The following is a 21,111-nucleotide window of genomic DNA, read 5'->3' on the forward strand; positions in this document are numbered from 1 at the left end:
AAAAAAACAGTATGAAAGTAAGCAATAATAACTGCACAAACAAATGTTTCAATAAAATAGCAAAATTAAAAACAACCGCCAAGTTACAATACAACCAAAAACAATTTACATGGAGCATGAAAAACTAATATGAAAAACGTAGTCGAGAGAAACACAAATAATGTAAACCAAAGCTCCTCAGAGTCAGGGTGCCAAGAGATCTGGAAATCCTAGTTGGGGCTGTTGTGGTTTAAATGTATCTTCAGTGTTGCATGGATTAGTCTGTAGGTGCTTTGAGGATTTGGAAAATGCCAGAGCTAGTGTTTCTGAATATCAAAGTCTATTATTGGTCTCTCTACACTCGGATTTAACACACTGTTTGTCATTATCTCAAGCCAGTTCAAAAGGATGTGCATTATCCCCTTCCCTGTTTGCAGGATATCATGGGGCAGCCACAGTCTGGAGATGTTGCTCTGTCAACATTTGGGTTATGAACTCCGCTGGCTCTGGCTCCATTTTTGATGCACAGCAGCCAACTGCTCCCGGGTGTAAAGTAGTAGGGGGACCACCTCCCAAACTGAGGCTGAAAATTCTCTCCTGAAGAAAAAGGTGTCTTTTCCCATCCAGGGGAGGTGAAAGAAACTACCATATGTATAGGAGTTCAGATTATTCAGGGTCTCATTACAAACAAATGTAGGTAGAACACTAAAATGCATCAGTAGCCATTGTAAGCTACTGGACCATTGGGCTGACAAGAGGGCTAAACCATAATGCACGCTATTTGGCTGTTCATCTTTACTTTGACCCTGACCTAAAAGTAGTGACAAGAATAACAATGAGAATACATGCAGCTGAAATATTGGGGGGGGGGGGGGGGGGGGGGGGGATCCCTCTGAAGGATTGGAAAAAGATCCCAGAACAGACTCAGTACATGCCACAGGGACTACATCTCCCAGCTGGCTTGTGAGCGCTTGGTGGAGGTGTTGAAAGAAACTGCTGGGGAAAAGGTCACCTGGGTGACTACTGACTGTGTTGCCACAGCTACGTTGACACAGAAAAGCTGCTGGAAAATAAATCAATGGATAGATGGATGAAGAGATGTGTAAAGGTGCTATGTACTCAAGTTACAGAAGCCAAGATACTGTATGTATTTTGTAAATTGTATGTTCAAAACATAGGTTGAAATGTCAAAGAATGTATTTAAATTCAACAGATGTTGAAATGTGCAGAGATTTATACTATGTTTGCATTTATTGTTACGACACAGCAATAGCAAATGACGAGCATATTTCAGTCCTACCATCTGATTGCAGTGCAACATATCATCTGTCAGCAAGCACTTTGCCTTCCTAACCAGGAAATAATACATAATTCACAGCATTAAAACCAATACCACACATGCATTCTACATTTCTCTGTAAAACATATACACAAAGAAGAAGAAAAAACAAAATACAATATATATATTTATGTATATATACATAAATATATATTGATATGTCGGTTATCTTAAGTTGAGTTAGTGAATCATTACTAGTGTTACTTCACCGTCTCATCAGAGATCATTTAAGTCTTATCTTATTTTTCTTAAACTTCAAATTACATTGTCTTTCATAGATCTTGCATTTCCTAAACATTTTGGGATGACTTTGGTTTATTCATGTATATCCTGATTATTTTACTCCCAAGTAAACACACCAGAACCTGAAAAAATACTACTGTTGATGTTTGCTGTATACATTTACAACATTCTGTCGTGATTTCTTGCCCAAAAGGTATCAGAAATTGAACATACAATAATTATTTAACAACTTATTACATCCACATAAGCACAATTTCTTCTTCTTCCTTCAACATTGCCTGAGAGTATATTAAGCTGGGTGCATAACTGAACAAACACAGTAACAGGAACAGGAACACAGGTGTCAGTGATCAGATGGATGTGTGAAAAGATGTGTGCATTTTGATTGTTATATGAATAAAATATATAAAGTTAATCAATTAATCAAAGGTTATAATAACGTAGGACACATATAATGTGATGCTATTCTATGTAATCTTCACATCTTCAATTTCTAATGGGAGGATGTCGGCCATATTATCCACCCAGATCATTGTTTCTGTTGCTGCTGTTTACATTCCTTATGATGCAAATTCAAGAAATGCACTAAAGAAATGTACGACTGTTTTTGTTTTGTTTGTCATGTGTTTGTTGTGTTTGAAATGGGCTACAACTGAATTTAGTTTTGCATCCCTGTGTTACATAATCATCATTAATGATCCTTGAATCCTTGAATTTAACATATAATATGTATATACATATATATAAAGTAAAAAAAAAAACGACTTTCAGGTTTCATAAACTTAATTAACAAATATGAAAGAGTAGCTTCAGTTTTCCCTCTGCGCTGCTGAAGTTCAACTGTACTACCTTATTTATTTCACCTCCTACAGCTCCACCCTTGCAACTGCCTTGCCAGAGAAGTGGAAATTTCCAGTAATTCCTTCTGCTTTGCAAGAAATGCTCCTCCTCCTTCTAGTTTCCCGCCTTTCAGTCTACCTGCTCCTTCCTGCTATAAACCCCAACCAAGACCTCACAGCCCTCTGCTGCTGAGCTTTAGTGCCCAGCGGATTTTACTTTGTACAATGGGAAAACCTATTTCTCACATAGACAAAACATAACATCTGTTTATGCTTCTGGCATTATCGTTTGTCTGTAAATGTATGCATATTGGCACCGAAATATGATCCTTGAACTGAAGATGTTAAAGATTAGAGTGTTTAAACTCTATTTTATTTGGATGAGAGGCGGATTAGTAAATGTGCAATTTGCACTGATCTTTCTGTGAGAGATGCCTGAATGTTTCTTTGTTTACTAGTCTGAAACTACATCTTGTTATCCTCAGAATTATAAAGGGTAAGCTATACGAGTAAGTATTACACTAGCTCTTGAATGATGAAGGGTTGGATTGGGATCACAGAACAGATGGTGGATTTGCATTTCTATTTCTCTGGCTGATCTGATATTCTGCTCTCTGGTTTCAGAGATGCTCCGAAGCTTGTCTTCAACTGCCATATCAAGAATTAGGAAATGTGACGAGTGTTTAAGAGATCACAAAGAATGCCCTGGTGTAGTGCAGTTTTGTGAAAACAAGGTGACATCTGTTGTCGCCTTTACAGCCTGAAAGGTCCAGGCTATCTCTGCGCTACATCTGTGGTTTTAGAACTTCCTCTTAATTCAAGACCACAACATAACCGTGTACACATGAGCAGCCCTGATGCTTGCTAGAGAATTATTTTAGATAAACTAAGAATATAGTTACGAGACAGCTGCAGTGGAGAAGTTTGAGTGTGCTGATGGCATGAGGCACACTGACCTTAGACCCATTGTGAAGCACCAACAAAGAGCCATCTGCACAGCAACCAAAGCTGAGATGAGGGACACACTCGCACACAGGGGAATCGAGGAGGGGGAGGGACACAGGGACCTGGGGAGTGTAAAAAAAGACAACAAATCAGTGATTAAGAAATATCTGAACGGGACTTGATCAGCTGGATCATGTCTGAAACATCAAAGCAGTCCATGCTAAATATCTCAGAGGTTTGCACACAAAGAAAACAGGAAGCTGCACAACACGTCAGCCCACAGAGTGTATGGATCGCTCCACTGCTGGTAAAGTGGAAGACAAGAGCTGCTGGCCTAATCACTCAAGAGCACATTTCCTGCCTCCTGCATGATGAGATGAAATCAGCTGAAGCCGTTCAAGGCTAATGTTTAACCCAAACCTGCAGATCTCACACACGGTGGGTATCTCAATCCTTCTGCCAGCAGAAGCACGCAGGCTTTGTCTCCGCAGTGGTCTGAATTGTAATGATATCTTTCAGAGGGTTCATCATTTTGGATGTGAAGAGATTTCATAGTGCAACCAAAATTGTTTTCCTTCTCGAGTGGGGTGCATTTCAAAATGGTGAAAACAAAGACAAAATGGTGGCAGGGACATCTGTAAAAATCAAAAATGTTTCACAGGTAAGACATGAGAGTCAGGATTGCTTAGCAACAGCAGTAAAAGATTCTTGCAGCCTGTATGGAAACATAGAAACTGATCCTGCTGCCACCCAGTGGTGCACTGCTAATACGAGCTAGGGAGGAACCGGCACTGGAAATGATCAAAGGCTCACTTCTCTGAAATATGTGTGCAGCATAACAATATAGCTACAATTACCTGCAAGGTGTAAACCCCATAATTGATGAAGGACTTGATGGGGGGGGGGGGGGGGGGGGAAGGTGATATGCTTGTTCCTTCCTCAACACCGTTTGAAAATATGTTCAGTAATTTGATTGGCTGAAAATTGCACCAGCTCTCATGTTGCTTAGCAACATACATGGAAGGGTGGATTGTGGGTGGGAGGGTGTGAGAGTTGGGTTAGGGGGGGGGGGGGGGGGGGGGGGTGGAGCAGTTCTTCAAGAGGAGGGAACATTGTGGGTGCAGCATGCAGGCAGACTGGCTGGGGAAATACCTGGCAAAATTCCCAAATAAACAAACAAGAGGGAGGAGGACAGAGCGGCAGACAGAGGACAGCGGTATTTTCTGGGTCCAGATAACAGTCTTGTTTGAGATAAAGGGAACAATGCATTTTATAAGTGCTAACACAGTTTGTTCCCAAAGCAGAACAAGACTAGAGATAGGAAGTGGAGAGCATTACACTGAAAACTTTGCCTGCAGTCAGATGGAAGTTGACAAGAACTTTACAATCCATATTAAACTGCTAGTGGCTTGAGACAAATGTCTTCCAGCATTAGTTTTTGGAGAGATTGACAGGGACTGTGAGTAGCACTATGGTTATTACAGGACATGGGACTCTGCAGTTGATCATGTAACAGTTTGACGAGGAACAGATGAATAGGCCGCGGACAAGCGTGTAGTTTCTTGATGAGTGTGGAGAAACGCTACCTGTTCATGCATGTTTTTGTTGGTGTGGTTCGGTGTGTAGGGTTTTCCAAGCACCAGTTAATCATTACTTTTTGATTAGGATAAGTTGAACTTAATACAACAATCAGCCTGCAGCAGATGTAAAAAAAAAGAATGAAAAGGACAAACATTACAAATGATTACAAGGTGCGAAGCAGAAGGTGCACTAAAAAAATGAGGCAACTGTTAAGCTAAGGAAGAGAAAAGATGGAAAATGTGCTTATATGGAGAGGGAAGGGTAAATAAAGCTGCTGCTGCTGGTAGGTACAGCCTGCAGAAGGAGGCGGGCCTTGGAAATGGCTGATGCAGGCGGTCTCTACAGGCAATGAGGACTCTTTTGTCAGGAGTAGGAAATGAGGTTTCTGTTGTGATTAAAAGGAAGGTTTCTATGGCAATGCAGAGAGCCGTGTGCACAGAGCGTTTGTCGGGAGTGGAGGGGGCTAAGTGAGAGTAGAATTTCAAAGAAAGCAGCCTCCTCCATCTCATCTCCCACCATCGCCACCCGTCTGTCTTTCCACAGCGCTCTTTTATCTCTGATAATCTGTTTTCATAGCCACACAGTTGAGACTGCAAGGAGGATTATCCTGAGCAGACCAAGTCATTGGTCAATCGGTCATAAAGGTTTACAGAGTAACAGTTTCACTTCCCAAAAATCGCTGCTGTCAAAACCGGAAAAGTAACCTTTAACAGATAAGCTAAAGGTTGTCACTTGTCAAATCATTCTTTCCTTGAACAGCCCATGATACATAAAAAAAGCTATGATGGCATCAAGGTGACCTTTAAAGCTAAATATAGCAACACCCTTTGTTAATTGTTTCACAGTTAAAAAAATATGTTTCTTAAAATAAGTTCCCCGTGCCAATGTTCTCATTACAGAGGAAGCTGCTCTCTGCAGCAGTGACTGCCATCTTTTCCCAACCAGAGGCTCGCCCCAGGATGTTTGGATAAGATGACATGAAACTCCTGAGGATCAAAGTGAAGTTTTTTTTTTAAATCCTTGCACATTACAAGCCACACTGAACGAAAAAAAAGAGATACAGACGCTCCTGATATTACTGGTACACATGAAGATGATATGGTAAGCCTAAACTACAAATAGGTAGCTGACTGCGCATGAAGAGTGGCTGGTGTTAACTGTGGTGTATGAACAGATAACTGATTTAATGGAAAGGTAACAGTTTATTTAAATAATGACACTGATTTGATCACATACATCTGAGCATGATTCGGCAAAAACACATCTGAGAAAAATCTGCATCATTCCAGCAACAAAAATGTTTTCAAAATCTGTGTGTACGGTGAAGCGCTAAATGCTCCTCATGTCCTTTTTGGAAACACAGACTCAAGAGCTCAGCAAGCCAATTAGAATTACAAAAGGTTCTGCTGCCCCCAACCTTTCCGTTTCAGCATAGCAGCAACTATCATGTAATGAAACGCTGCCAGTGGGTTGTACTGCAACCAGATTGCATAGTCAAAGCCAGATGGCAAGTCCCACATCAAAAGGACAGCTGGTTACCAGAATCCGAAAAGCCATCTTTATAGCTCTCAACCTAATTAGTTCCAACAAAACAAATCACACCAACATGCAGGCATTGAACAGGCCATGCCAATGATTCATCATAAAAGGTGACATGCATAACATAATTAAGCTTTAAATGTTTACATGTGCAAGCTGCAACATTTCAAAATGGCCAATCAGGCTGGTTCCATCAGCGGCCGTGGCCTTCGTGGACCTATATTATGCTTAGCAATAAAAGCAGGCCCTTCAGATGCAGATGACGAGGATCCCATTTTAAACATCAGCTCAAAGTGTCAGATTAGTGCGTCCTCCAGCGAGCGTCGTCTGTCGTCAAACTGCTGACTACTCTTTGAGGCTTTGGTTGCTGCCTGCCGGACTGACCTCTCTTTCTGCAGAACCTGTGAATCATAATCCAGAAGAATGAACAAAGTACCGGAAAAATGTATCATGATGAAAAGCACAAACAATCACTTAAGTGCAGGATTGGCACTTAGCATTGCACTAACCCCTTTTAATATTCTCTTGCGAAGTTCCCCCTGTGAAAGTGGTCGTTCTTCCTCATCAGTGACAGGAGACTCTTCTGCATCATATTCCACACTGAGGAGTCCAACCAACACAGAAACACTCATCAACCTGATGTTCGAGGTGTTTAGATGTATTTATAGGTTTACTAATTATAAAAACATGGGCATCAAATTGAATAGATAAAAGGCAGACCCGTTGATTGCAGGTTGGATGCTAACGCTCTGCTGAAGTAGCTCTGGATTTTGACCCAAAAGAAATTTGGCCAGGTCTTTTGGATTGTAGTCCTTTTCTAGATCCTGCAAGAGTCACAAATACAGAGGCACATTACATCACAAGGCAGAAATACAACAGGAACGTTCGTCAGGAGAGTAAAAGACAGAACCACAGGTTGACAGGTTACTTTAGAATTGAGGAAAGCTTGTATGGTGAGCAGCTCGTTGGTCTTCTGTTCCACCAGACCCAGGTAGGACATGATGTTGTTCTCACTGATCCCTGTAGAGGAGCCCAGTAGATCCTCCATCACTGAGCGGTCGCAATCCATTTTAGAGAAGATGCTGTTCACCCCTACGAGATGGAAAAGACCAGAGTCAGGAGTACCTGGAACCGTCTGTGTAGGCTTATGTGTGATACAAATATGTACATACTGTATATCTGTAGAATATTTCTTGAAAAAAATATTCAAATTTTATACTCATTTAAGGGAAACTGCTCAAATCAAACCCATGTAAATATTCAGTAATTATACATTTCCTATTGGATATTGTTCTTTATTTGTGTTGAACTGCATGCTTGCCCAATTTGACATTTTTGCATGTTCATCCAGCCTGCTTAACATTGACTAAAAGACTCCAGGTGACGCTGCCTATTTATCGGAATGAATGAATTGAAATGATATTAACAGAACATTGACACTATTTCCCCATAGTTACTAATGATAAAACGTCTTTTAAAGAACGATGAATGAGGAAATTACACACCAGTAAAATATATTGTTGCCAAACTAAGGCTGGGAGTTATGCGAAAAATACCTAATTACCTAATTTATTATATTTATATTGTAGGGTTGACTATTGGTGCATTCACAAAATATTTATGACAATGAGATTTTGGTTAAATTGTGATCAGTAATGTGGATAAAATGACTAAATGGAAGGCAATGACAGAACAGTCTGGTAAGTCAGAAAATGACACGACTCTACTGTAATGCAGCCTTTAAAACCAAGAAAAGACATTTGTGCGATATTAGGATATCAAAATTGAAGACAATATCTTGTCTCATATCCCAATATAATATTGACATATTTCCTAGCTGTATGCCAAACCTGTTTTGATCTCGTCCAGGATTTTGCTTATGATGCTGGCTTGGTTTTCATAGTCCTCAGCTTGAGACTCGCTTTCCTTTTGCTGCTCATCGATGTCTTTCAGCAGAGAGCGATGATCCTGTTCTTGTTGCAAACCTGCTACTCGAAATTGCTGTATCTCTGCTCGTGTCTGCAAATTCACACATTCACACATAGACATTCAAATACAAAGATAATTGGTGTCAACCAACAACACTGAATACTACATGCTCCCTTTCACTCACTCTAACTGCAGACAGAAATGACCGCTTTCATTTCATTTCCTAGAACTTACTATAATTTTGTAAGAACTCTATGACTCTGGCCATTGAAGCCCTTCATACTGGTTGCTTGTAAACTTTGTGAACAAGGAATTAAGTATATTTGCTCTATTGTTGCACTGAATAGGAGTATAGGTACATTTTGTGAAGCTAAAAATGACGAGTAGATAGAGAAAAGATACTCACCTTGCTGATCTGATCTCTCAGTGCCTCAGCCTCATTGTTTTGCTCATTTACAAAGTTGAAGAGTGCAAAGTTCTGGTCTTCAGCTACATAGCAAAACAGCAATACAACAGAAAGATACATTTAAATATCTTCAACTGAAACTGATTATTACCAAAGTGGGACATAAAGTGTTCCTCCAAACGCAAAAAAACATCATATATAATCTTTTGTCAAAGGAAAGAGATGCAATTATGATGTCATTGTTTATAAATCAACAATGAATATACAAATAACATACATTTTTGTAACTCAGATCCTGTCATAACTTAAATAATGAATTCAAGTTCCAGAGCCAAAGGACTGTAAGAAGTGTTGTCTTTGTGTGAGTCTGAAACCTGTGTTGGTAAGACGTACCCTGGATGAACCTGCTGACCAGCATGTCCAGGTTGTCCTCCCCTGTCACTGCTTGGATCCTCTCAAACACCTCCTCTAGAGCGTCCAGCGACTCTTCCCCCGAGTCCATCCTCCTCTGCTCCTTCATCTCTGACACTTGGACAAACGAGCACCTTCATATCAGTATCATCAGAACTGTACAACTGTCAAGTCTCAAGTCTTTGAGCCATCTAGTCTGCTTAGAACAGCTATATCTACTATATTCTAAGTCAAAGCATGCACTGTATCATCACTCCTTTATCTATTATTATGATATGATCACTTTAAACAGGCTCTTGCATATGAAAAACACACACAATGACAAAACTTTCCTTTAAGGTAAATTACTGTATTTTGCCCCTAAAAAAATCAATATAGACCAACGTCACTCAGGGTAACAGGAAAATATTGCTAACATTATTGGACTTGCAATAATAAGCCTAACCTATTTGTCAATAACAGTTATGGTTATTGTATAATTTCACTGGGTCTCCAACTAACATCTTATAATCTACGATAATTGAACACATCCCTCCAGCCTCTCAAGCCAAGAGGTGCTCACAAGTCATTTTTAGCAAGTCCATGTCAAGTCTCAAGTCACTGTGTGTTAACACACTCTGTGGAAAGTGTAGTGTTTGGTTCCATTACAGTTGTGATGACTCCTCTGGTATCATTTAGTTTGCTGCCTCATTCACCTGTCAGTGCTCTCTCTCTGCAGGTGATCGTTAGAGCAACTGGGAACACCTGAGGGTTATTTGAGTCAGCTACTCTCTGGCTGACCATCCACTCTGCTGCAGTTTGCTTCTCTTGTTTATTGGATCACATTTATGCACCTTTTCAACGCCTACACACGCTGCAGACTTTACTGATATCCACGCCCCACATTTCAAATACTTAAGTTAAGCCTTTAATTTGGTCTAAATTGCTTTAATTTGTTAAACAATGCTTCTTTTGTTAATTGGGCATGTCTGTCTTTTGTTATGGCCACCTGGGCAAGGTTATAACACAGCGTTCAAGGACTCGCTGTCAGGACAGACTGTACTGTTTCCCTCTTGTTAGTTTCAAGACAAAATAAACTTTACCAATGTTTTCTTTCTTTCTCTTGCTGCTGTCTGATTGTTTCTGCTGTAAAATCCTAAATAATTGTTGGCTATACTGTGTCAATTGTAGCGTGTTAATAATGTTTTATTGCCTATTATTTGCAAAAAGCAGTCACTGCTTGTGGTACTGTAAAGAAGTTATATTCACATTTTGTCCTGACTGAAAAGAAACCATCAATAAACAAAAAAAAAACAATGTTACTGATACATCTGAGTAAATACTGTGTTTTAGCAAACCATCCTAATTGTTGTGAGCATAAACTGAACTAAGCAATGCTATGGTGTTTGCCAGTATACAGTTTGGCACAGACAGGGAATGACGAATAGATGATTGATGAGTCAAACAAAGTTCCTCTAACTTTTTACATAGAAATGAGATCTGTACTGTCCAGGGTTAAACGTTAATGGTTTTTTCACATTCTCAATGTGGCTACATCAAGCTTTTGAATCATCTCAAAATCATTTCACAAGGACCTTATATTTGTATTACATGTAGACCTCATTGGATTCTTCTCTCTAGCTTGAGCTCGTTGTATATATTGCATGAGACTGTGCCGGGGCATTCATAAAGCAGAAGCTGATAATTGGTAGGACTCCTGAATAAACATTGAATAACCGCTGCCAGCGTTATTATCGTCGGCAACACTTTTGCCATTCACATAATGATCAATATTGTCAAAACAGCAATATTAGCTACAACACAGTGGCTGTGTCTTACGTTGTTTGTGTCCCATCTCATGGCCCTCATCCTGCCCGCTCCTCTCGCTGCACTTGGTGGTCATAAACTCTTTCAGGCTGAACTCTTGTGCAATAACCCTCTCCAGTTCCTTCATCTCAGTGTTGTACTGGGCGAGGTCCTTCACTGCCTTCTCCCTCATCATGGTCAACTTGGACTGGGCCTCCAACCTGAAACACAAAGGTTTGTAAATAATCCGAAAAACCAAGATAATGACGTGCATATCCTTTTGATTCTTACATTTTATTACACAACCGTCTAAAATCTGACCTGGTATCATAGGCAACATTGGACAAGTTGACAGTTTCCCCGATTTTCTTGCGGACATCGTAAAGTTCCTACAACACACAGAAAACAGCAACGTGTTGAAAACCAGTTTACGAACATGTCTTCTAATCATGTATGGTGTGACCTCTGACCTTGTCCAGCTTGTTGTGGAGTTGCTGGAAACGGATGCGCTCAATATGAAGAGTCTGCAACTCCTCTCTCAGGTGGCTGTTTTTGGTCAGCTGCTCATTGAAGCGAGTCAAGGACTGGAGAGGACATAGAACATTAACAAACTTTTAAAATAATATAATAAAAGTATATGTGAAGTGTCTCTGAAAACAGACAAAGAACAGTATAACTTCATAACATGATAATATTTGGAGATCCGTTTTCGAGGTATTTTGTGATAATGGCTTTCACAACTCACTCTGTCCAGTTTGTATTCCAAAGTGCGTATGGTCTTCTGAGTCCTCCGTAACTTAGACTTTTGCGTATCCCCAGTGCCGACCTCCCCTTTTCTCAACTCTGCCAGCTTCAACTCCGTGTTTGTAATCTGCTTACATTACAGACACATGACATAAACTGTGGTTTGTGACCAAAACTATCAGTAAACATGAAATGTATAGTATCATATAGAGTGAACGGACTTAAATCACCTCTTTTTCAAGCTCTTTTTGACACTGCTTCTCTTTCCACAGCTCCTCCTCTAACATGTCTCTCTGCTCCAGCAGAGCACGAAGACTCTGAGTGTCCTCACTGTCCTGCTGCTGGCGTGACACGCTTTTACATGCACCAAGGTTTATATGGAGGTCCTCCTGCTCCTTCAGCAGCTTCTCTATCTCCTGCCTTCATCCACATCACATAGACAAGCAATCAGGCAAATAAAAAAAACCCACACATACACATTTGACAATGTGATGTAGGCGTAGTGCTTAGTCACTGTTGCATGCGGATCTGCTCCCGGGCTTGGAAGTTGTAGGCCTGCCGATCTCCTTCCATGATCCTGAACTGTCTCTGCAGTTTGGCTATCTCTGATTCTGCTTTTTAAATAAATCACATGGACATTATAACTGTTTCAACCATGCAAATGGCAAAAATATTATTAAGAGAGCATCAACATCTAGTTGATAGCAACAAAACCAACATTACCTGTACCATCAATATCCATCTCACTGCTGTCTGAGCGGGCACTAGTGGCCGTTCTTCCACGTGGCATGGTTACACTGGGCTTTACCGGATGAAACAAATAAAGTAAAGTGACATTTGCAGAAAATATTGAACTTTTACTTGTGGAAATGTAATTTTCCTCTGACCATTAAGTTTAATCCAAACTCTCATATTCAGCTTTCAAACCTTAAAGCTGAATATGAGACTACATTAGTTATAAATGTTTTCTTTCAGTGATTGCCTGGAAGCAGCATTTGATTAACATTGATCTTGTCAGCACATTGCATCACTAGAGTAAGTTTTAAGATTGGAGGGGGAATTTAAATCATTTTTCCCCTTACATTGCTTTTGAAGTGGTAGTTTAAGTGAGGAAATGCTATATAGCCATATTTGTCTTGTTGACTTAACTATTTACTTGAAATATACATTTGAAAATGCATATATTTTATTATTGCATACTTTGTGTTATAGTTTTACAATGAACAAGACACATTTATCTTCACAAACCATTAGTGTGCACTGCTGCATGTTCCTATATGATTAATCAATATTTAAATCTAGGTTTAAGATCATCTAACTAGCAGAGTAGCAACTCCAAGGCATCATATTCAGTTATAAGACAGACAAGATATTGGTTATAGTTAGCTAACATATGAAAGGTATCTAAAAAGTGCCTGCTGTTGAGGACAAATAAGAATTTATCTCACCAGTTTAATGTTTAAAAAGGTAGAAACCCCAGTGCTACCTCCCAGGACACACGGCAGGCTCACAGCCTGAGTTGTTAGCAACCGTTACTCAGTGCCCTGTGAGCGGCAGTCCCTATTGGACAGGTTGAGTGAAGAGGTCCGAGTCTGCAGTGCCACACACAGCCTGAGGGGAGCACGTTTTGATGTGTGAGTCCAAACTCAAATAACGACCCGAAAGCAAGACAGGTGACACGAAGAAGAATATATAAAGGTCAAAGCAATAGAAGGACCATCTGCAAGACATTCTTATATAAAGTCTATTATGCAAGCACATAACAGGGTAACATTAGAAGAAATACAAACAACTAAGCCAATGTGAGCATGACAGCGCTTGTGGCTGATTATAGGTGGTTTAATATGGTATATTTATCCAGTTTTCGATTAACGAGTGCATTTTTTGGTGCAGTGCAGAATATAATTGAATCTAAGTTGTAATTGTGTGTGCAGAGTTGTTGATCTTTTTTCTACTGTTTCCACTGTTGCTTGAGTAAACGCAGAGCTTGGACTGGAAAGTGTTTAACTTCTCTACCACTAGATGGCAGTATGAGTAAATTAAATCGTAGATTTAGAAATATATGCCTGTGTCTTTGCTAATTATCCAGGTTAATGATACAGATGTATTTAATAATGCTGTTGATTAGATTTACTTTGTATTTCTATGTAATTTCAGATCCACACATATCTATGTTTTGTTTGGCCATAAATAATGGTAATTGAAAAATAAAGAGATTTATTTGGTTTATTCTAATTGAAAACCTTTCAGTGGACTTCAGTTACCACCCAGTATTAGTACCATGTGCTCCCCGTTTTTACCTTCATCCCTGTATCCTCACCCTCATCACTGTCGTCATCATCATTCATCCTCAAACCTGCATGTCCTGTTCAAACTCATCCTCTTAACAGTTCTGGCAAACTCACATCATCATAATATAAAGTAGGTTTTGGTCTAAAGAATGATGCAGTACTGTGCTTGTGTGTGAACACTATTTTAGGAGTTGACTGCACGGCTACTCACAATTCTAAGGAGATGACTCGCATCTTTTTCTCGTTGACAAATGTTTGTTTTACCTTGTTCCGCTTTGTCTTCCCTGTTTTTAGCTGCATGTCCATTTCTGTGCACTGACATTGAGACCAACAAAAGTCATTTTTCTTGTAGGTGCACACACTTACTTGGCCATTAAAGCTGATTCCGATTATATAATTGACAATATTTTAATTTGATGTTCCTGTAAAACGGAGCAACAGGGCCTTTGGGTGAGGTTACATGTCGGACGCAAATAAACCCACATCAGCAGGTCATGACCTTCGTTAGCTAAGAGCAGTAGCTCACATCTATTTATGACATCTGCACACATGTCTAGATTGGCAGAGAAGGACCATATTTGGTATTTCCTAATTCTGTATGTGAGTTTAGTGATCGTCTCCAGACAGGAGACCCTTAGAAACGAAGACGGAACGATTCACTGTAAATAGTAATAGTAAATCTCAATGCATTTGCACGTCAATATTTATATCTTTTCATATTTATATAATACACATAAAGCAAAGTGTTACAGATTCTTATTATTCCATTGAACACGGGAACTTTAGTCTAAAATATGTCAACAAGCCAGTAAACTCAAGCTGTTACACTTACTAACCCTCAAATTATGAAATTGTTCTTTTAATAAACACTCAAGTAATGCCACTAAATACATATGTCGTTGCTTTACTGTAAATCAATTAATTTATTGACTACTAATTAGCAAAAAGCGCATTTCTGTCTCTCTGTTTGTACCAATTCCTACCAATATCTAGGTTTTCAAATTACCCGCCAAGTACTTCCTGGAACTATCTACGTGAATCACGTGACGATCAAGTATTTTGAACTTCCGTTGATGCGACTCTCTCTTTATACGGCTCTGGTTTTAAGTAAAAGTAGCAATAATACAGTTTAGAAATACTTGCAAGTTGCAAGTTAAAGTCATGGATTTAACAAAATAAGCAAAATAAGCATACTCGCATCAAAAAATACTTAAAGTATCAAAAGTAAAAGTATTCACTATGCAGAATAGCCCTTTGGATTTTAGACTATAATTATTGTTGCACTTTGATTTTGCAGCTACTGCAGGGTTGCTTGAGAATTCCCCCCAGGGGATCAACACATTCTTTGCTGATTATATTTACTATATTAAATAATAAGTAAAGTTACGAAATAAAAAGACTAAAAAGTACAATATTTCCCTCTCAAATGCAAAATGGCCTCTGTCAGTGTTAAATTGTGCCTTAAAGGTCCAGAAAGAAATAACTATGTATATATCTTATTTTACGACACACAAGATAATCATTTGTACACACAAGTTATTATCTCTTGCAATAATATAAAACAAAATCCAGGACTTCAAGGGCTCTCCTGCTAGTTTTGTTGAGGGGCAATTTATTATTTATCTTTCGCTCTTACCTCATGACCTCCCTTAAATCCCAGCATACAGTAACTCCTACCTGGAGTAGTCTAATCAGCAGCATAACTGAAAACACCTGTGAGGGTATGTGGGGCCTGTATAACAATGCATCATATTTAGTTCGTTGATCATGTGTTTTGTATTTAAAAACAAAGTAACTAACTATAGCGTGATGAAGTTAAAAGTACAATATTTATTTTTGAAATGTATAAAGTAGCATGAATTGCATATGCTTAACATACAAGATTACATGATTAAATAATTTCCACCACTGACTAAATTTACATTCACGTTGTACTCGATTACATTTTCAGATTGTGCATATGTGGAGCTTAAAAATGCCCTTTTTATTTATTTAACTACCCCACAGAATATGTTGAAATTGGCTCCAAGCCTTCAACTTGACCAGCCACATTAAAATGCTCTCTACATAACCACTGATCGTTATTTCAAGTAAAAGCAGTGCCTTGAAAAATCTAAGAAAATGTTATCTTATATCTATATATATATATATCTTGCATAAACATAGCTGAGCAATGTTAAAAATACATTTTGACCCTTTATTATTTATTATCATGGAAAATTTCAAAATACACGTTTGAGCTGATTTGTGTTATGTTTTTCACAATAACATATTCATATTACATAATAGGAGCCTATACTGTAGGCCTAAACTAGTTTATGACACACAAACATTCTTTGTTCACATATAAAGCATGCAAATGTACAATTTACAATATATATGACTGGTACAGATCCTTACTTTGAGCTTTTATGCATAATCGGCATTCATAAATCTTAAGTTAATTTCCCTGACTCTTTCAGGGGTTGTGGTTCCTCCTGAGCTTGTGTTACTGGAGTGCCCTCTAGGAAGGTACAAAAGTGCTCTGCTGTATTGAGCTCAGGCTTTCTCAAGAGCAAGTAACATTTTGGGAAGTAGTAGGCTGCCACCAATCCAAAGTTGCTTGCCAGGGAGAAAGAAACATGGACTATAGACTTCTTCCTATCATTCAAACCTATGTAGATCGGAATAAAGGTCACCCAAATCACACAGTAGAACAGAGAAGAAAAGGTGATGTCCCTGGCGAGGTTGTACTGATGAAGAGGCTTTGCTGCCATGAAGGTGCACATGAATGATATAAGGGCCAATGCGCCGTTGAACCCTTGCATGACAGCAAATCCAGACAAGGGTAACATTGGACATGACAGAAATGCTCTCACAAAGACTATTTTCATTTCTGTCACATACTCAGACAGCGAAGGCCCTTCCTGAACAAACCAGCCACAGAGACCAGCCTGTACAGTACAGCAGACCACCACAAACAGCCAGCTTCCAGGGCCTCTTAGTATGTCTAGATGAGAGGCGGCCATCTTTGGGAACTCTGTCACGTACAGAATCTGTTTAAAAAGACGGGTTTGCAACCAGATTACAATGTGCGCTCTTTATTTCGTCCTACAGTTGTCTACATTAATGTATTTTACCTGTCATTACTCACCTGTAGTGAGATGGATGTGATAATGGAGAGGGCCACTGTTTGGAAAATGGAGGTGAGGGGCAGCTGAATACGACACACCACGTCCCCTGGCTGCCCCAGGAAGAGCAGCACACTGAGGCAAGCTCCCATCAGGCTAAGCAGAGCCACAAAACTCAGGGCTCCCCCCGAGGCTGTTACCAACAGGGTCCCCCGGTGTTTCAGGAACACGACACCCACTGAAATCTGACATACCAGGAGCAGCACCATAGCCAGTGCCATTTCCAGAGCCCCAGGCGTGTCCCAGGACAAATAGAAAAAGGTGGGTTCAATGCAATCGTTGCTGCGGATCAGAGACCATTTACGTTTAGGGCACTTCTTGCACTGGATGTCGTCTACAAGTCAGAAAGCACAACATGACATTTGGTTTGATTAACAAGCACACCATCTACCGCTCTCATGTCTGTGTATTACATCTGGAGATACAGCCAGCAGCTGGCTGGCTTAGTTTAGCACTAAAGACTGGAGGCAGGGGGAAACAGCTAGCCTGGCTGTGTCCGGTGTAATACAAATCTGCCTACTAGCACCTCCAAAGCTCACTAATTAACACATTATCTTGTTTGTTTAATCTGTACAAAAACTGAAATGTGAAAAAGTAAAGTTGTTTTTTTAGGCAGATTATGTTACCTTTGGACCGAGCCAGGCTAGCTTGTTTTGTGCTGTCTCCAATCTTTATGCTGAGCTAAACAAACCGCCTCAAGGCTGGAGGCTTAAATTGACCATACGGACATGAGGGTGATATGAATCTTCTCATTTAGCTGTTGGTTGTTAAGCGAATAAGCACATTTCCTGAAATGCTCCACTATTACTTTAAATACAATTCAAGTATTTGAATGATACCACATTACCCTCATTTGCCCGGTAAGTTCCCGGCAAACAGTCGATACAATCATAACAGCAGGAATGGAAGCCTTTGACTCTGCGAACCTGGCCGTCGTTACATTCTGCAGAACAGGTGGACTGAGGAACCTGCAAAAGTTGTTAAAAAAGTTTGGATTGTTATGGTAACAATTACAACAATTACAACATTTCAGGAACCCAAACTGGATTAGGATCAGATGGAAGATAACCACCAAGCTTTTAAAGTATGCATGTTCAAATGTATATAATAACTTCTTAATACATTTCTGAAATTACCTTAGTGTTTGCAGTGTGCCAATTGAAGAGGGTTTTGTTGATGGTCAGTTCTCTACGAAAGTTTCCAACTTCTACAAAGTCTAAAACCGAACCATTCCAGACCCACTCAATTATCTTGTATCCCATGTTTGGGTTGCCATTGCTGTCAAACTTTAAATGTGTGCCATTTATGTCCACAGAAGTATTCTTTAAAACCTCCAACAGCTGCAAAACAAGATTGTATTCATAAAATAATCTTAATGTTGTTAAAAAAATGTTTTATTACAAATCACAACCACCTATACAGCAGACCAAAAAAAAAAGAAAGAAATCACCTTCCAGGGAAAGATTTTGGTTTCAGGTCCCTGCATGCATGCAGTTGAATTGCATCCCAGCAGGTTGTGCAGGGCCTGTGCCACACTGTAGACGGCAGCATACACACTGAAAGCTTGGTGCTGCACTTCAGGGTCTGTCACCAAGCTAATATTAGCAGGTGACAGGTTCCAACATTGTGGGCAGGGATTGTCAGGAAGGCCTGTGGACTTTTGTGCTGGAAGGGGGGTCTTCGCCCTCTCTTCACTCAGTTTGGTGAAGAGCTCCTCTGTGTAGGGACGGAGCAGGTCCAGGGGCTGTGTCTTGTCAATGAATCCAATGATTGTGCCGATTTTTTGGATATTGGGTAGCGATGTCAGTCGATTATTGATGGCCCAACTTGTGCTGGCAATCCAGACAGCAGTTATGTTCTTCCTGATGACCTGGAGTAGATTGGATTTGATCATTGGTTGTGAATTGAATATAATGTATCCACCAATTACATGTAATGCTTGTTAAAAGTGATTCGCTAACCTCTTTAAAAAAGACCTCAACTTGCTCTGCGATAGAAAAGACCACTACCACTTTAACTTTTGTTGCGTTGATGTTATTGATGATGGTAGCTATCGCTGGTTTCGGGTCAGTATACACTGGAATCAGTCCCTGATAGGCCACACAGACAGACGTATTCTCTGCTGTTTTGGAGAATTCCTGCACACCTCGTTGTCCATACTCCTCTTCACTGCCCACCACTGCCACCCAGGTCCAGTTAAACCGCTGCAGCAGAAGCACCATGACTTCCACTTGCCATTTGTCACTGGGCACCGTGCGGAAGAATGACGGGTAGAGAAGCTTGTTACTGAATTTGTCACTGGTGGCACCGAAGCTGACCTGAAGTAAGAAAAGTTGTATTATAGCACTTTTGAATTTTACCCCACTGATGTTCCCCAGCAATTCTTCATCATTGAAATAGAAGGCCTAATGTACTTTTAACATTAGAAATATTTCTTTAAGGAAATGTCAAATCAGCCCAGGACGTGAATGTGAGCAGATATATGAACTGACATATTTGTAATCAAACCTGCGGCATCAGAAAGAATCCCAGGAGTTTTCCTATGACCGACACCATCTCTGAGCTAAGAGGACCAATCACGGCTGATATGCTGGTCTCATATTTTGTGTAATTACACTCCACAGATAGCACTTTCTTCGATTTTGCAGTGAGGAAAGACATGGTGGGCTTCACAACGATGGCAGATTGTTTGCATGTATCATAGATTTCATAACCCAACTTAATGCCAGGGAGCATAATTTGGTTTGCATTGATCTCATCCACTGCATATTTCATCACTAGAGCGAGGGCCAGTCCAAGCTCATGTGTACTGTGGAACCACAAGCAGATAAAAAAAACAAGGAGACTTGTTAGTCGGGTAGAGCATACATACTGTATTTGTGCAGAATCTCAAATAATAGGGTAATTATTTCCCAAAAATGCTATTTTTCACAACCTCTCACCTTTCACAGCTGATGTTGTTAGGCTCCGTCCTCTGGCTGAGGTTGCTGGAGAGCTGGTTAATGGGAAAGAGCCCTCCGAGCATAATGTCACCAGACAAATTGAAGAGACTGGTAGAAATGTTGTGGAACCATTCCGGATTCTCACCGCAGCTCGGTCTGAATGCCCAGCACAAAACCAGCAGAGTGAAAGGTGCAGCCATGATGCAGATAACCGGGAGAGTGAAGGTAAAGTAGCGAGAACAGTGCGCATATGTGTCAGTACTTCTGTTGTTGTATGCAAACTCACCCAAAACCCCCAAAGCGAAATTGGTGCAATGGGCCCCTCCCCTTACCGGCCACAAACAGAGTATTGATGTAATACCAAGTAACTGCAAATCATGTGAAATGATCCTTATAATATTTCACCCACATTTGCATTTGTGGTATAAAATGACATGACATTTTATATTACAGATAATCTTTACTAATGTTATCAGAAAAAGCAATAGCTGTAGTATTAATTGCACTACTATTGTGATCATGTCTAGATCAATAGATCCTTAATTCTAAAGGAATTGTGAATGATAGCATCTTATTCAATGACATTATTGTCTTGTTTGTCAGGCGCTGCAATGAAGAAGGAAAGATTCACTCTGCACCTTGTGTGGATGTATACGTGTGTGTCGTGCAAGTGGTGTTTATCTTTTCCGGAGCATTTTCCTGACATTTGCTTGTGGCTTGCTCTTTGAATCTCTTTGGTCTAACTATCTGTCTGGAGATAAGCGCAGTAAGCATTTTTACCTTCTCACCCTGAGTTGTTATCACAGCAAAACCTCACATTTATCCCTTTGCAAACGTTACTTTTAGTGGGTGGTTTATTATGTCACCTTAGGGAAAATATATACTACATTAACTCAGCCACTGCAACCAGTGAGCCGTTAAGATAACCAGCAATAAGTATCAAGCTCAATACTGTTAAAGCTCATAAT

At 39.9% G+C, this 21,111-nt stretch overlaps 2 protein-coding genes across 2 annotated transcripts; both read right to left on the bottom strand.

The window, feature by feature from the left end:
- Nucleotides 1–6,761: 6,761 nt before the first annotated feature.
- Nucleotides 6,762–12,530, bottom strand: odad1 (outer dynein arm docking complex subunit 1). Its single transcript, XM_076111094.1, has 14 exons — nt 12,464–12,530; nt 12,255–12,354; nt 11,971–12,160; nt 11,742–11,867; nt 11,467–11,580; nt 11,318–11,385; nt 11,030–11,217; nt 9,194–9,328; nt 8,801–8,883; nt 8,316–8,484; nt 7,394–7,557; nt 7,186–7,289; nt 6,975–7,065; nt 6,762–6,866 (listed from the first exon to the last, which is right to left on the bottom strand). The coding sequence occupies exons 1-14, from the start codon at nt 12,528–12,530 to the stop codon at nt 6,762–6,764; spliced, it is 1,704 nt and encodes a 567-aa protein (XP_075967209.1).
- A 3,936-nt stretch (nt 12,531–16,466) lies between these two features.
- Nucleotides 16,467–20,392, bottom strand: tas1r3 (taste receptor, type 1, member 3). The gene is made up of 8 exons (XM_076111085.1): nt 20,144–20,392; nt 19,710–20,010; nt 19,163–19,519; nt 18,652–19,071; nt 18,338–18,541; nt 18,049–18,169; nt 17,165–17,535; nt 16,467–17,066 (listed from the first exon to the last, which is right to left on the bottom strand). The coding sequence occupies exons 1-8, from the start codon at nt 20,341–20,343 to the stop codon at nt 16,467–16,469; spliced, it is 2,574 nt and encodes an 857-aa protein (XP_075967200.1). The 5' UTR covers nt 20,344–20,392.
- Between the last annotated feature and the right edge of the window lie 719 nt (nt 20,393–21,111).

Source organism: Anarhichas minor, unplaced genomic scaffold, assembly GCF_050575085.1.
Source record: "Anarhichas minor isolate MPS153535 unplaced genomic scaffold, ASM5057508v1 ptg000043l, whole genome shotgun sequence".
NCBI classification, from domain to species: Eukaryota; Metazoa; Chordata; class Actinopteri; order Perciformes; family Anarhichadidae; genus Anarhichas; species Anarhichas minor.

Bases quoted from the DNA above. Each gene is read 5' to 3' on its own strand.
- tas1r3 (XM_076111085.1), bottom strand. From the start codon at position 20,343: ATGGCTGCACCTTTCACTCTGCTGGTTTTGTGCTGGGCATTCAGACCG. The intron at 19,520-19,709 runs GTTTGATTACAA...TTCTTACTTCAG, and splicing joins GATTCTTTCTGATGCCGCAG to GTCAGCTTCGGTGCCACCAG. The intron at 19,072-19,162 runs GTTAGCGAATCA...AATCTACTCCAG, and splicing joins TTGAGGTCTTTTTTAAAGAG to GTCATCAGGAAGAACATAAC.
- odad1 (XM_076111094.1), bottom strand. From the start codon at position 12,530: ATGCCACGTGGAAGAACGGCCACTAGTGCCCGCTCAGACAGCAGTGAG. The intron at 8,485-8,800 runs GTGAGTATCTTT...GTGAATTTGCAG, and splicing joins TGAGAGATCAGATCAGCAAG to ACACGAGCAGAGATACAGCA. The intron at 6,867-6,974 runs GTTAGTGCAATG...TATGATTCACAG, and splicing joins GCAAGAGAATATTAAAAGGG to GTTCTGCAGAAAGAGAGGTC.